The 16,898-nt window shown below is 39.1% G+C and overlaps 1 protein-coding gene across 1 annotated transcript in view; it reads right to left on the reverse strand.

The window, feature by feature from the left end:
• LRRK1 (leucine rich repeat kinase 1) overlaps nucleotides 1–16,898 on the reverse strand; it is a 163,888-nt gene that overhangs the window by 39,150 nt on the left and 107,840 nt on the right. The window contains exons 13-22 of the mRNA XM_069097389.1: nucleotides 16,052–16,181; nucleotides 15,089–15,201; nucleotides 14,179–14,393; nucleotides 11,768–11,932; nucleotides 10,133–10,305; nucleotides 8,230–8,350; nucleotides 7,129–7,288; nucleotides 4,303–4,579; nucleotides 518–689; nucleotides 364–398 (exon numbers count right to left, since the gene is read on the reverse strand). Coding sequence (XP_068953490.1) covers nucleotides 364–398; nucleotides 518–689; nucleotides 4,303–4,579; nucleotides 7,129–7,288; nucleotides 8,230–8,350; nucleotides 10,133–10,305; nucleotides 11,768–11,932; nucleotides 14,179–14,393; nucleotides 15,089–15,201; nucleotides 16,052–16,181 — 1,561 coding nt within the window. The remainder of the gene's footprint in view (nucleotides 1–363; nucleotides 399–517; nucleotides 690–4,302; nucleotides 4,580–7,128; nucleotides 7,289–8,229; nucleotides 8,351–10,132; nucleotides 10,306–11,767; nucleotides 11,933–14,178; nucleotides 14,394–15,088; nucleotides 15,202–16,051; nucleotides 16,182–16,898) is intronic.

The raw sequence follows: 16,898 nt of genomic DNA on the forward strand, positions 1-16,898 counted from the left end.
CCCCCCCCAAGGAGAGAAAAATATGCCAAGATAATACAATTTAATAGTACAGTTATGGGGGAAGTAAGATTCTAATGGTAATGTGAATAACTCAACAACTAGTGTTGCATGGAGAAAGTACATAATGACCATTATCTTTCATCAAATTAACTTGAATTGACAACTATCATTCTTTTTAATAGTACTAAATATACACACAGCAATTCTTGGTGACCATAAGCAATATCTTATTCTTAATAGACCAAATCCTGGGTTCTGAATGAACCATTGGGACTTAAGGAGTGACAAAGGGCAGTAGATTTGGGATTTATAGAAGTGGTCCAAATGAATCATACCAGTAGGGAAAAAAAGTAAATGCCATACCAAACCACCTGGTTCACATCAGCAGAGGCAGAGGCCTTAACAAGTCAAAAAGGGGGGCGCTTTCAAAACAGGAAGTAGCAAACTAAGACCCAGCAACATTAATGAAACAACTTCAGTCTTGCCTTTGTTCTATTTTAGATGGACACCAACTTACCTGGAGATCCATTTCTGCCAAACTAATTAACATCCGAGCTATAAACCTTTGCCAGAAGCCAACGGGCACAAAACTCATTTTAAACACCCTCTGAATCGTGTTTGCAGCCTGGTGCCGCAAGCCATGGGTATCTAAACCTGGCTTGGCCGGAAGAAGATGTGGTAAGAGGTAACTGAAACAAATGAAATGTGACAGATCAATTTTTAGCCAAATCTTTGCAGTAGCCTCAACTCTAGATAACAGCTTGGTTTCAAGAGTATACTAAACTTTAAGCATCTAAGTTTTGTGCAGGTTCAAAAGGTATCTATCATAGGGACTTTGGAGTTTTATTATTTGTAATAAAGCCTGACCTGCTGAGAAGCAACTACATTTCTTATTTTTTAGTTCCAAGTGAAAATAAATTATGCTACTGTATAAATTCCTCATGTAAGAGAATGTGATGTGAAGAAAATGGATTCTGGAAGCATTTGTAGTTAGCAAAAGATGATCAGATATGACATTAAGATTGAATAGAGGGGATGGCTAGGTGGCACAGTGAATAGAGCACTGGCCCTGAAGTTAGGAGGACCTAAGTTCAAATCTGGCCTCAGACACTTGACATTTACTAGCTGTGTGACCTTGGGCAAGTCACTTAACCCCAATTGCCCTCCAGAAAGCAAAAAAAAAAAAAAACAAACAAACCCCAAAACATGATTGAATAGAGACAAAAGGATTTTTTTTTAATGCTAATGAAGCTATAAATAGCAGCAATGGAGTTCTTGGTATACAGTAATAGAATTAGCACTGATTTGAAACTAGAAGAGTCAGGTGCAAATCTTGGCTTTGACACTTACACCTCGTCTAAACTTGGGGAAATCATTTCATTTCCTTGTGCTTCAGTTTCCCTATTTGTAAAATGAGGAGGTTCTAGGTCTAAATTCTCTGGGGGTCAAACATAAATATAGCTATGAAAGTTTGAGAAAAATATAAAAGATCACTTAGGGCAGACACTTAGTAGCAACTAATATTTTTTCCTCTAAAACAATTTATTGTTTTAGTCACTTGGGACAAATTTATGTGTACTGCAAAATTAGGTCTGTAAAAGGTTTTTTTTTTTTTTAACCTGACAAAATGCATTCTCATAATGAAAACACGGCAATGTTGTGTCGATAAGGAATTTTTGTCATTTCATCTTCATCACTTTGTGATGATCATGGTTGAGAATTTTGTTTCCCTAAAAACCTCTGCAGAGAAGATATCATTTGTCATGTGTCTCTGTGTGAGAGACTGCATTATAAAAGGCAGAGGAGGGATAAGATGCCCTCTAGGAATGTACAAAGCAGACCCAGTGAATAGAGTGCTGGGTCTGGAGCCAGGAAGACTCCTCTTCCTGAGTTCAAATCCAGCCTCAGACACTTAGTAGCTATGTGACCCTGGGCAAGTCACTTGACTGGTTGCCTCAGTTTCCTCATCTGTAAAATGAGAAGGAAATGACAAAACACTCCAATATTTTTGCCAAGATAACCCCCAATGAGGTCCCAAAAAAATCAGACACAACTGAACAAAAGGAGTATACAATGGAAAGATAACAATACATCTTTGTAATGTTTGGATGACAGCAATTTTAATAATGAGAGGCTTGAATTTAGATCTCATAGGGGGAAATAATAAATCCTCCAAAAACAGACTGTAAGGTTTAAGACTAATTGAAGTTCAAGAAGTTCATTTTCAACATCATACCCATTTTGAGGTCACAGAACCTTTTATGAGATATTCCCTAAAGTATTTTACAAGGCAAATTAGGCCCTGTCGGAAACCTCTTTTGATGTGTAAAGCCCTGACAGGCACTAAGTTTCAAACATATTATGCAAACCAAGATGATATCAAACTTTGGAGTTTGAGTTCTGAAAACCTGGGACATAATAGCAAGCAGTGATATACCAGCTTCATACCATGAAAACTAATGGATTACCTGTTGGATAGCTAACAAATTAACTTTGGAAGGAATCTAAAAAACCATTCCAGAAACTTAGGCAATTTGAAGGTCAATGAAATCGGATGGACAATGATATCTGCTGGGAAGATTATAGGATTTAGAGCTGTAAGAGCCATTTGGGAAGGTTTCTGTCTCCTCCCTCTCCTCTGCCCTTCACATCCAATCAATCACCAAGTCCTATTGATTCTTTGTTTGCGATGCCTTTCCAGTCCCACTATTCACACCCTAGGGGATCAGAGCTGGAAATGCCTTGAGAGCCCTCTATTTTTTTCTCCCTCCATTTTCTGGATAAGGAAACAGAGACCCAGAGTGGGAAACTAAATTGCCCTAGGTCATACAGAGAATATGTAACATGACTAAATTCAAACCCATGTCTTCTATTTCTAATTAAGGTGGCCTTTCAACTGCATAGAATCGAGGGATCTCAGAGGACACCCCATTAAGCCAATACTTAAACAGGGATCCTTTCAATAACACCCCCACCAAATGCCCACCCAATCATCCTTGGCAGACCTCTGGGAAAAGGGAACTCACTACCTCTTGAGTCTGTTCCATTCACTTTTTTTACTGTTCTACTAATTAAAAAAGTCATTCTTCATAACAAACCTGGATCATCTTCTCTGCTCCTTTTTATTACTCCTAGTTTTCCCCATTGAGAGGCAGGCAGAACAAGTCTAATCCTTCTTCATATGGCAACATTTCAAAAACTCAAAGAGAGTGATTATAATACCAAGCAGCTTCCCTTGTTCTGACCCCTCTCATCTCAAGCTTTGATGGCTGCATTATCTGACTAGTGTCCCTTCTTTCATGTTTCCTCTTCCCTAACCTATAGTGCATTCCATAACCCCAAAGAGGTTATATTTTTATCAATAGCATGGAGAAAGGCAAGTATCAATTAGGGAATGATACTGATCTGGGAAAGAGAGCCAGCATGCTGGATGACCAAGTCAGGATCTACATAGATCTTGGCAGACTAGAATACGGTATTTAATCTAAAAAGATACAATTTTAGAAATACAAACAAAAGGTACTGTACTTGGGTTAAAAAAAATCAATTTCACAAGAACAGTGGGAGAAGTATGTCTGGACAATAACCCAAATGAAAAAGATCCGGGAGTCATAGAGCCTACTCAGTAGGCGTCAACAGTGACACATGGCAGCTAAAATGACTACTGTTATTATATGTAGCATTAAGAGAAAGCTTGTATCTAGAACATAGGAGAGATAAGCCTGCTATGCTATACTGTGTTCTGTTGGAACATAAGTATCATGCTCATTTTGGGCCGTTGCATTTTAGGAAGGACACTGACAAAACTGGAGAGTGTCCAGAACAGGACAACCAAGAAAGTAGTAAACTGGATGCTACAGTGGACAGACCACTGGACCTGGAATCAGGAAGACCTGAGTTCAAATCCTGTCTCATATGCTTACTACATATGTGACCTTGGATGAGTCACTTATCCTTTGTCTGCAAAGGGTAAAATGGGGCAAATAATAGCACTTATCTCTAAGTATTGTTGTGAGGATAAAATGAGATATTTATAAAGTAAAATTTTGAGGGAGAAGAAAGAGTAAAAGATAATTCCAAGAATTTAAACCTGAATTATTGGTGATTCAATCAAAAGAAATTAGGAAGTTGAAAGAAAGAGCATTGGAAACTTACAATGCTATATAAAAACTAGTTGTTATTATTATTACCTATCAGAAATTACTGTTAAAATACCAGTGGACCTCTCCCCTCCCCCCAACTATTTTCATTGTTCTTTGTCACCTTCCTGGTTAGTAACATCCAAATAGCAAATCAACTTACCTGTCATTAGCAACTGGCAAGGCAATTTCAAATTTGGCTAGAAATTGAAAATATTGTTCTTCTGTTTGTTCAGTGAAGCCTGTTCCAACTAATAGCATCCTGAGATCCTCTGCTCTAATCACTCCATTCTTGGCCACTGACTTGGAGCTCTTAATGTTAAAAATCCGTTGCAGACATTCTGATAACCAGATTGGATCAAGGAAGTAGAGGTTTCTAAGTCCGTGGCTTGTGTCTGGGAAATGTAAGAGCGTTCCTGTTTCTATGAGGAAGCTGATAGCTAATCCAAGAAAGAGAGAGGACAACCAAATACCAATATTAGAGGAATTGAAGTCTCATGGTCAGCATGTTTAGCAATGAAGGGGAGGAGATATAAGCCAACTGCTTGATGTGACAGTGGAGTCAAGGAAAGGACTTTACAGGATAGGGTGCCTGATTGTGGTTGCAGGCACCAGGGAGACCACCAGAGAGCTTTGCCTAGATCCCATTCTACTTCAATTCCTCTAGATCCACTCAGCCTCCTGCAGTATGGCTTCTGTTTCTACTAAAACCACTCTCTCCCAAATTACCAACGACCTTTTATTTGCCAGATTCAATAGCTTTCTCTTAATTCTTATTCTCTCTGACCTCTCTGTGCCATATGACCCTGCTGACTACTCCTTCCCACAGTTGCTGGTTATGATGATGTTCTCCCCTGGTTATTCTCCTACCTCCCTGAGCATGCCTCCATCTCTATCACTGGTTTGAGAATTTCTTTTGTACTCCAAGTGTGGGTGTCTTACAAGGTTTCCCCCCAATACAATGTAAGCTCTTTTAAGGGAAGGATGGTTTTGTTCTTGTCTTTGTCCACAGTGTCACCTACATAGTAGGCACTCAATAAATGTTTGTTAAATAAATGAAGGCTCTGTCTTTGGCTATTTTCCCCCTACAATCTCTACTCTTGGTGATTTCATTCATTTTCATGACTTTGATAACTATCCAGATAACTCTCAAATCAATATATTCAACCCCAATCACCACCCCCACCCCCAACTCAAAGTTCATATATGCAAATGCTTGATGGACATTTCCATCAGGTCCCTCAAACTCAACATATCCAAGAATGATTCACCATCTTTCCCTTTATATATGTCCTTCCTTTTAACTTTCTAATTTCTGTTGATAGTACCACTAATCATTCTAGCTCACATCCTCTCCACCAGGGTATCATGCCCTCTTCTACCACCCCAGTGTAGGTTCTTACCTGAACTACTATGACAACCCCCAAATATCTATCTGACACTAGTTTCTCCCTTCTCCAATTCATTCTTTACACATTTGCCAAAATAATTCTCCTAATGCACAGCTCTGGCCATGTCAGTCCCCTACTTAAAACCTGTAGCTGATCTCCATTACCTGTAAAACAAAATAAAATCACCTTGACCTGGAATTTATGTCCCTCCATAATATAGCTCCCATTCACCTGTCCCATCTTATTTTACACTGTTCTTCTATTCTATTTAAAATGCACTACAAGCTGCTCCCCAAACTAATCCTGCACTACCTGACTCCATCTATCTGCACTTTCCTTCATGCCTAGAATACACCATCTTATTTTCACCTGGTTAAAGACTTTTTTTCCTTTAAGGTCGTACTCAAATACTTTCTATTCAAAAAAAAAGATGTCCCACCTTCCTCTATCTGAAAATGAGCTTCTTTTACAAATTTTCCTAGAGCAATTTGTCTCACTCTTTCTTTTGCCTTACGATAGTCTATCTTGTATTAGACACACACACACACACACACACACACACAGATTATTTTCATAAGGCTATGAACTGATAAAGGGCAGGAACTGCTTTATTCTTATCTTTCTGTTCCCAGAACCTCCCACATAATTTTTTTTTGTGGGGGAAAGGGAATAGTTATATGATTTCATTGGTGTAGAGAAATACCTCCCAGTGAGCAATTTTTTTCCCCCTATTACTGGTCTGCACCTGATCTACAACTTAAGAGTCTTAGAGAACCATCAAGGGCACTGAGAGATGAAATCTTGCTCAGGGTCTCAGAGTCAATGTACATCAGGACTTAAACCCAACTTTTCTTGACTCCACAGCCATATCTTGATCCATCATGCCTGCTGCCTCTCATATGCCTTGTATAAGGGCTTAATGAATATCACTCAAATTGCATGTCTCCATAGGACAATGTACAAACAAGTTTACTTTATAGGAAAAACGAATACTTCAAAACCTCATAGATTGAGATGTCATCTCATCATATTAATCTACAACCCTCTTATTACAATGTTCTTTTCATAGTCTTTCACAGAGGCAGCTAGTTGGCATAGTGGACAGAGCCCTGGACCTGGAGTCAGGAAGACATGAGTTCAAACTGGGCCCAGGATACTGACTAGCTGTGTGACCCTAGGCAAGTCACCTGTCTGCCTCAGTTTCCTCATCTGTATAATAGGGATAAGGGTTGTTGTGAGGATAAAATGAGATATTTGTAAAAAAAACTTTGCAAACCTTAAAGTAGTACGTAAAATCTAATTATTATTATTTCATTTCTTCCCTCTTGGGCTACAGTGGGGTTTTTAATTATATTATCAGACAGTGCCATTGGCCTACTTTTTAAAATTTCCCTCTTCCCACTGAAGGTCAAACTATAATTCCCCAAGTCAACCATTTAGTTTCCCTGAAGTACAGTAACAGGAGGTTCCACCTTCTCCTTTAGACAGCCCCTTCTCTCACAGCCTCACATTTCCCCTCACACCTCTCCTCTTCTCCCCAGTCACAGCATTCATCAGCTGCTTCCTCCAAGATTTTAGGACCCAATTCCATGGCCTACCAGACTGTAAATCTTCATAGTCGTTGATGTCATTTCCTGGGGTTTGTTCTATTATTTGCTCTATCTGTTTATCTGTCAGATACTGGACATCGTCTGCCTGATTTCGTCTCTGCTGCTCAGCTATAACTGCTTCTTGGAGACTGAGGTAACTCCTTGGTATCTGTGAATTAGGTCAGACAAAGGCCTTGCCAAGTTACTGTGGGAAACATACCATTTCCAATTAATTTTGCAGTGATCTAAATCTGTGGGGACCTAGACAAGTCACTAACTCTCTGGACCTCCCTCATCTCCCCAACTTTTCTTAATTCTAATGCCTTCTCCTAGAGTCTGTAAATTATTTCCTATTTACCTAATATAGCTCGCTTTGTATATATTTGTTTGTGTGTTGTTTCCACCACTAGATTATAAGCTCCCTGAGGACAGGGCCTCTCCTTTGCCTCTCTTTGTATCTCCAGCACTTAGCACAGTGCCTAGAACATAGTAGGTACTTCATAAATGTTGACTGACTGATTATTCTATCCATTTTATTTATTTTGAACTTAACAGACAGTAAACAAAATGAGCATTTCCACATACACTGAAGAACAGAAGGCCAGGAATGTAAATAAAACCACAACTTTCCACCATTTAGACTCTGCTTTTCTTTTTGGGTATACAACAAATTCAACATGCAACTATTTCTGCCCCTTTTAGCTTTTATTCCATCGTAAACTTAATAAGCCCCAAACAAAAATTGAGCATTTCCTCATACAATGTAGAGCAGACTGCCTCATTTATCAAGGGGTGGGGAGGGGTGTTAGTGAGGAAAGTAGTGAGCTTCCCTACCTGGAGTGAAGGCAGGGGGTTGGATGTGATAATGTCTTGACACCCTTCCCAGTTCTAACCTCTATGACTTTATGGAAGCTCTATTTGGTCAGTAAACTTTCGGCTAAAACATACTTTCCCTTTTTGCCTCTCCCATCCCTTAAGGGACCAATGGAGATTAAGCCAAGAGACATGCTACATGATATTTTATAACCAAGAAAATGTAAACTTGCAAATCTCCAAACACATGGGAACCAGGCAGGACAAGATATTTTTCATCTCCTGAAAAATACACACCAGTCTCCCTGCAAGTTTCTGACAGCCAATTGTGCTACCAATGTCCTTCATGTTACATGTAACGTGGAAAATCAGCTGGCGGAGCCCTTCATAGCCTTCCAGGCTTTTACAAGACAGCTCACTGCAAATGGAAAGGGAAAAAAAAGAAGAACATTTACTCATATGGAAGACTAAGCTCCTCAGCGCATTATTATTTCCATTGCTTTGTTCCTTAACAAGGCACTGGATAGTCTCTATTACTTGACCTGGAGGGAACTTTTCCCTATGTGGGAAGAGAAGGTGGGGGAGGGGAAAAAAGGGAGGAGGGAAGGAGAGAGACATGGAAGTCTGGGGTAGGGAGAGATGACCCATCAAAAACCAGAGTCCATATTCTCTATCCAGTCAACGTGTACTGCAAGTAAATGGAACTCAATTCCATAGTAGGAAAATCTACAGCAGGGAATCGGGGACTGTGCCAAGAATGTGGTACAGTCTAAGCAGGGATCTGTCATTAGGGAGAGGTGGAAGCGGCTGCCAATGCTTCTCCGGCCAACACAGAATCTATTTTATCCTAGGAGACAGGGGCCTGGGATTTCCTGAAGGGGGCCCAAGTCATCCTCTTCACCAAAAGGAGGCTGTCACCTCCTGATATTATTATTGTAAAAGGAATCCAAGCTTGCAGAAAGGAGACCACTTGCCAATAGGCCTTTGTTTACCTTAATGTTTAACTGATTTTTAGTTTAGGTGTTTTTTTTTTTTTAAAGGGGGGGAGTGACTTGATTTTTAAAAAGGCACTAATCCTGTTCCTCTGACTCTTCTCATGTGACTCAGGAGTTTAGATGAAATGGACTTTTGTTCTCTTCGACTCCAAGAAAAACTTATAGCCTTTACAAGTCAAGAAATGTTTCCATGTGGGAAAAGAAAAAAGTAACCCCAGACATTCAGGAAGAACCTGCTTGCTCCAAATCAGGCATACCCACCCAGCTGCCTTTCCTGTATAATACAGTTTTAATAATTTCACTGAAATAGGGCTGTATAACTTCCCTACCACAAAGACACATTCTCACTAAATCCTTTTCCCCCTCAGGGAAAAAAAAAACTTTTTTTTTTTGAGAGGGAGGTGGGAAGAGAAATTTTAAGGAGTTTGATATGTAGCAGCAACCTAGGGTCAAACCTGCTTTAATCAGTGGTCAGTGGAATGAGCCTCAAGTAACAGAAGTGATAAGGGACTTTTTGTCCCTTTTGTCACTTACTTCACAAAGATTCCCTAACAAGACAGGGTGATTTTTCACAATGCAATGTCTGTCTTTGATTTCCATTCAGTGAAGTGGGTTTCCTGGAAGCTCCAAGAGGATCATCGTTAATATATATAATTGTCCTGGCCATCCCTGGGCCTTGAACAGTGATAGCTCCTTTGATGAGGAATTCAGGCAGGCGGATCCCCATAGCTCCTCTTATCTTATTGCAGGCAAATGTCTAAGGTCAGAGACTCTGGACTAGCTAAATTCTCTGACCTTGAGAACACAGGTTCTTAACCTGGGGTCTGTATATAGATTTAGGTGGTCCACTAACTTATATGGGGAAAAAAATTACATATTTTCACTAACTTTTGGTGTCTTTTATTTCTTAAAAACAAACAAACAAACAAAAACCAAACCATGATACAAAAGGGGTCCATGACATGAAAAAGGCTAAGAATTCCTGCTTTACAAAGTCCTATGGGAAGATAGTTTAGTACTAGAAAAAGGACAAGAGGCTGTATAGAGCCCAGGTGAGTCTCTGGGTGAAGAGTACCCTCACACTGAGGAGGAAGGATGGGTGAACAAGATTCACATATGGGAGATGGCCACTCAGTACTTGCTTTCACTTAAAACCCAGGGACACAAAAGAACAATGGACACTGAACAAAACAAGGGACACTCACTGTAAATGTTTAAAGGTGATATCTGGAAAACCAGTGGCTCTTGATCCTGATGGAGATCGACAAAGTGCCAGCACATATGCTCTCAACGTAGCAATCCTTTCAACGCGAAATTTAGTCTCAATTAAGTCCAGGTGTGTCCCTACCACCAGCACTACTGAGTTTGGGGCCTTCGCCTGCACGTGAAAAACCAAGTACATGTATTACCTTCTCTGTACCAAAATGCAAAAGAATAAACAAACAACAACAACAAAAAAAACTTAGGAACTAGTAAATGAACAACTTAGAGAAAACAAAGGACTAAATTCCTTGGGTGTTCCAATAATTCTGAAGATTGGTGACTTGTTTATAAATTCTCAATTGTGAAGACCTCTTTGGTTTAAAATCTCTCTTTTAAAAGCTCAGTAGCAGAAGTGATATTCAATAAATGTCCAGGCAACTACAACAGAGGTACAACGCACAGAAAATGTCTTGATATTCTACATCTTTGTTTTTAGGATTTTGAGGGCACTCCTCAATCATTGTTTACTACATGACCTTAGGCACTTTCCAACTCTTGATGCTGCGTTCCATATTTGAGACCTTTTCTGATCTTCTCATCAAAATTTATCTCTTTTGGGTCTTGCCATATGCTAAGTCATAGCTACCAGAACATATAACATTAACAGAGGCCTTTTTTTTTTTAAAAGCAATCGGGGTTAAGTAACTTGCTCAAGGTTACATGGCCAGTTATTTCTGGGTGTGGTGCTAAGTATCAGAGCCCAGATTTGATCCCCAGGTCATCCTGACACTGGAGCCGGTGCTCTTACTTGCTGAGCCACCTGGCCACCCCTACAGAGGCCTTCTTAAAGAAGTGCTTATGATGAGTCTTAGGCAAGATGGTGTGTGGACAGGCAGAGACTCAGAGGTAGCACACTGGAGAGGCAAGGTCTTTCGATATGGAGTTGGGAACAGGGAGGGCTCAAGTCCTATCTCTTGATAAATTACTAGCTATATAAACATGGGAGTCACTTAATCCCTGTGGGCCTGTATTTTCTTCTCTATAAAAAAAGGGCAATACTATGTATACTGTAACTATTTCAGAGGGTTGCTATGAGGGTTACATGAGATAATATCTGTTTGTTTGCTAACCTTAAAGCTCATATAAGTGTCTGCTATTATAACAGCCTTAGATTACATCACCTGGATGGGTCCAACAAGGTGGCAAAGTGGATAGAATGTCGGGTCTAGAATCAGGAAGACCTGAAATCATTCCAGCCTTAGACACTTAACTAGCTGTGTGACACTGGGCAAGTCACTTAACTTCTGCTTGCCTCAATTTCCTCAACTATAAAATAGGGAAGATAATAGCATTTGCCTCATAGGATTGGTATGAGGATCAAATGAGTTAATATTTGTAAAACGGTCAATACACTGACACATAGAAGGTACTTGATAAATGTTTATTCCCTTGCCCTTCGTGTACTGAATGGATTCACAAAAGCCACAACTGAGTAATAGCAGGATTTAGTTGTTATATTTTTGAGGTCTTCTCCTCAGGCCATCCCAAATCTAAATAGCCTTTGAAGTGAATGGACACAGGTATAAGAGAAAAAAAACACAGTCCTATTTTATAGTCTGGATTCCGTCTCTTCTTACCTCGATATTCAACAACCAGAATTGAAGGTTTGCGACAGCTTCTTCCCCTAGTGCTAAGTTCCAAACCACCACATATAAGGCTTTGTCTGTGAAGAAACACTGATTGACTGTGGACATGCTGGCTGGGCCGCCAATATCCCAAACATTGAACTCCACAGAATCAACCTACTTGAACAACAACAATAACAGAAAACCATTTTTACAAACTGTTTCAGTAAATCCCAAGAGATCATGGTGAACTTATTACCCAAGACTTCAATGTTCCCTTTGTTCCTCTCAGAAATCAGTAATCAGTGGGCGGGAAGAGGGCCCAGCCACTCATCCTGGTGATGAGAGAGATGGGATTTTTACTGGTGAGTTTGCAGTAGATTCCAGCAACAGGATGGAGGGTCTCTGCTTTGTACAACACTGGCAACCTCAATGAGACAGTGGGAGTTTATATTGATCTTGGTCCATGGCAGATTGGAAAGGATTATTAAATCTAGTTCTCAACTGAAAATGGTTCTGAGAAATTCAGCTGGAGGAAATCCCATTGCTGAGATCACTTTTGAGCGTTTGGTCTTTGAGTTGTTTAAGCTCACAGGGAAGCAAGATCCGAGCAGACTCTGATTTCCAAACATTGTAGGCCAGTGAACACCACCTACTGGGGAATCTTAAAACCTATGTTGACACAAAGAGGGTAAAACACAAGCTGGCATGCTGGACGGCCTAGAAGAACACCAGGCAAGTGGGGTTTCCACACATGAAAATGAACTGTATAGAGAAGCTCCAGCTTTAGCTTCACAGGCCAAGTTTATGTGTCTGGCACCTGATCGTAGAAAGAGATTCTTACTCATAATCCTCCCTATTACTTCTCAAAGACACAGCCTGAGACTCTATCTTTATATAATCAACTAAGAGGCCACCATGTTTCAAAGGTCAACGTAATGCCAAATACAGCTTTATAAGAAACAAACTGTTCAGTTTATTCAAGCATTCATGATTTTTCCTCTAATTAAACGGGAGGAGGCTTCATTTTTGTGACAGAAAGGGCAGGGAAAACTCTAAATGAGAGTAACCCAGTAATGGGCCCTCAAGACCAATAATTCTTAATCACAGTTAAAGGAATAATAATGGTATTAAGTAATTGTTAATGACTGAATCCAAAATGTGGTTACATTAGGAAAAAAACAACTTCCTTTCATCAGAAAACTGCAAAGTCCTTTCTGATACTAATTAGCTAAGGCTTATGTCTTGGCTACTCTAGGGGGCAGGCTCAGTGTTAATTAGCAGGGGAAAAATGTTTTGACTGTTTTGACCCTCAATGATAGAACTCTGTTCTGGTGAGGATTAGACTCTGTGTCCTTGTCAGAATTTAAATCCAGTTTAAATGCCTAATTGCTTGAACTAGATTTCCTCAATCTGTGAAGCAATTTTATGTGAAGGACTCGGCATAAAGGAAGGCTTCTTTCTGCCATTGAATGATTCATTGGAGAATGTTCTGGGGAGGATGACTATTGGAAAATTCCAACAAGATGTGTATATGAAGACATTCAAGGTTTTCCATGATGAAATTGCTATATGGTGCTTTGGGATCCCTATGAATACAAAAGGGTGACAATACCCAGGACAATGTATGAAGAAATTATTTTTACTTCTGGTATGTCCCAGCCGGACCTGGAATCAGGAAGATGTGAGTTCAAATCCAGCCTCAGGCACTTACTAGCTATGTGACCATAGGCAAGTCACTTTAACCCTGTTTGCCTCAGTTTCTTCAATTGTAAAATGGGGAAAATAACAGCACTTACCTCTCAAGAGTTGTGAGGATCAAATGAGATAGTAAGTATAAATAGCTGAGCATGTCTGGCACATAGTTAACTCTATATTACCATTATTACAATTACTTTTCCATTAGCTCTATAAGATAAATCTAACTTCCTTACACTGTCATTCTCAAGACAAAAATTTCTCAGTTACTCTTCATAGTGGCAAATACACACATGTATGCATGTTTGTATACATTCACACATATGTACACACATATGTATATACATATAACTATGTAACACACATAAAAGTTTTGGCATTGAAAAAAGCTCTTTTGACTTTCATTACACTGAAAATGCAGAGAGAATAACATATTCCCCTGGTCAGAATTTGAAAAATGATAACGCAGGCAGATACTTGCCTATTTCATTGCCTAAATTTCAGCTTCACCTATAGTGAGAAATAGTGAAGGGACATTAAGAAAGTTATTTGCTTTGAGAATAATTCCATTTGAATTAAAGCACACGATGATTCCATGTCATGGGAGAGATGCTTAAGCAGTGTCTAGACCAATGTTTAAGGATAACCCTGCTGTGCTGGAGAAGAAAACCAACTGAGAAATTCCCTCCCACCCAAATGAACTTTTAACTCTAACCATTATTGACCTTTGCTTTCAATCCAGGTGGTTTTTGTAGCTCCCATTTAGTGGTCCTGATAGTAGCATCACTGTGCATCATCTGTGGAGGTTTCCCAGTCTGTAAAATCTCTAACAGAGTTGACTTGCCCTGTCGTGGAGGACCCACGATAATCATTTTCATTAGCTTGCATTTTTCTGCTTTCCGAAGTTGAGCTCTCAAGTAAGCTAATATAGTTTTTGGGCCTATACAAAAAAAAATTGTAAAAAGTGGGCAAATTAATATAACAGATAGTTAACAAATAAATATCCTCACAAGTATCCAAACAGTATTTTCAAATTCTGCTGTAGAGTAGGGGAAAAAAGAAAAAAAAACTTCACAAGGAAAATTTTCACTGAATTCAAACATGGCAATGATACCCATTGAGAAAAGGCATTAGGGTTGAGTAAGAGAGAAGGAACAACACAGTGAAATGAGAGCTGCATGAGTGAAATCTTCAGCGAGTCACAAACAAAAAGAACAATTTCTTTTTCTCAAGTATGACTAATAGAGTTTGTGTTTATGGTCAAAACTGTATTAGTTTAAAACCAGAAGAAAAATTCTTATGTCACTTTATTTTTTGAATGATTTATATAAATAACCAAATAGAGTTTGTCATCAACTACTGAATACCTGTAGGTAGCCCATGAATGAAAGGTGGACCCCTGTTAGTGGACTCAGAGGAGAATATAGACAAAAGGGGCCCAGAATTGACAGGCATAGCTATGGATGGGTCCCTAATTGGAGAAGCACTCCTATGAATGAGTTCAGAGCTCCAATGGAGTACTAAGTATATTGAATATCTTTTGTACAATTGCTTTGTACTCATAAATTGGGGAATCATTTTTTTTTTCAAGGTAATATAGTAAAAACATGGGCAGGAATTAAGTTGATAGCTTACCTTCTTTCTGGATCTCTGAAGGGATGTTGCTGATACTCAGTTCTTCTATATCTAGCTGCCAAAGATTAGCCAACTGACCAAGTTCTGGAGGAAGTTCTCGGAGAGCTGGATTACTGAAAACACACACACATGTACACGTGCACACACGCACACACACACACACACACAATAACCAATGCTGGGATAACCACTGGGTAAAGACTATGTCTTATTCATTGCCATTTAAAGTTTCCAGTTTCCATCATAAGCACTGAATCTTTGTTCTATTTTTCTAGTGTTCCATTGCTTATTTTAAAGTCTTTTCCTTTGGAAAAAATCAGTGAGAGAGATGGAAATTCTTTCCTCTAGGAATGTTGGGTCTCAGAACTGTGTTCCTCTAAGTTCCATTTTTCTATTATTTTACTACTATGGAAGATTACAGAAATGTGCTATTGGAAGATCATGAATGGTGAACAAATTTTGTATTTTAATCATACTTAAATTATGTTGGCTCCTTTTTTTTTTTCTTAGAGGAGTTAAGGGTAACAGGGTTGTAAATTTTAGCCTTTTCTCTCCTGTCTGAAGGAAGTATTGAGGACTATTATTAGTCAAAAGAAAATTTGCAAAATTCTTTGCACTCCAAATATAGATGTAGTAAATTTAAAATGCCAAGTATATTTTGAACTGTGAAGAACTTTACAAACTCCTGTATAATGGCTAATAATCCTCATAAAACCTTCAGAAACGGGAGAAAAGGCTAAAATTTACAAAATGATATCTTTTTCAAAAAACAAAAACTATTTCAAACAATCCAACTTAATTTTTAAAAACTCATGATTACTTCAGGTGACAAACTGGTTTTATTTTTGATCTATGCAATCATAAAACACCACAAGGTAGAGGAGGTTTACTGATACAGGCAGCACCATTGGATGTGTAAGTCATGGGGTAGGCATCACACAGTTTTCCCCAATTTATACTTACTTTCCTAAGTAGAGTTCTGATAAGCCTTTCAGTAGGCAGACAGACTGTGGGACAACATCAAGTTGATTGTCATTCAGGCACAGGACTTCTAAGGATTCGCTAAGAAAGCCTGGAAATTCCAGCCCAGAACCTAAAAGATAATGGTAGATATGACTGAATTAAAATTAAAATAACATTGTGTCAAAATGTTACCCCATGATGACATCATAGGAAAAGCCAGCTCATGTCTCAGGAGGCAGAGAACTGGTCTCAGTGTCAGGAAGCCTTAGGTTCAAGTCTAGCTTCTGACACTCACTAGTTATTTGATCCTGGGCAAATCACTTAATCTCTGTGTTGTAGGCAACTCTGAGGATCTAAATTGTAGAAAAGGTGATAATCCATGTTGGTAGAAGAAGTTTCTTTAGCAAGAGTTCCTTATAGGTCAGGGGTTAAAAATGAATACTTAATTATGATTACAATTATTATTAATTTTAATGCCATCAATTATAAGGTACTATGACATAGTGAATAAAATGTTTAAAGTCAAGAAGTACTCAGTTCAAATGTCACCGCTGACATTTTCTAGTAATAATTAGTCATTAGTAAATAGTAATGAGCTGGGGCGGCTAGGTGGCGCAGTGAGTAAAACGCCGGCCCTGGAGTCAGGAGGACCTAAGTTCGGATGGGGCCTCAGACACTTAACACAAAAAAACTAGCCTTGTAACCTCGGGTAAGTTACTTAACCCCAATTACCCTCCAAAAAAAAAAAAAAGGCAAAAAAAAAAGTTTGATGAAGAGTTTATAGGGGCAGCTAGGTGGCTCAGTAAATAGAGTACCAGCCCTGAAGTCAGGAGGACCTGGGTTCAAA

Source organism: Petaurus breviceps, unplaced genomic scaffold (genome assembly GCF_028583685.1).
Source record: "Petaurus breviceps papuanus isolate PSGF00001 unplaced genomic scaffold, PetGlider_PUasm1.0 37, whole genome shotgun sequence".
Taxonomy (NCBI): Eukaryota; Metazoa; Chordata; class Mammalia; order Diprotodontia; family Petauridae; genus Petaurus; species Petaurus breviceps.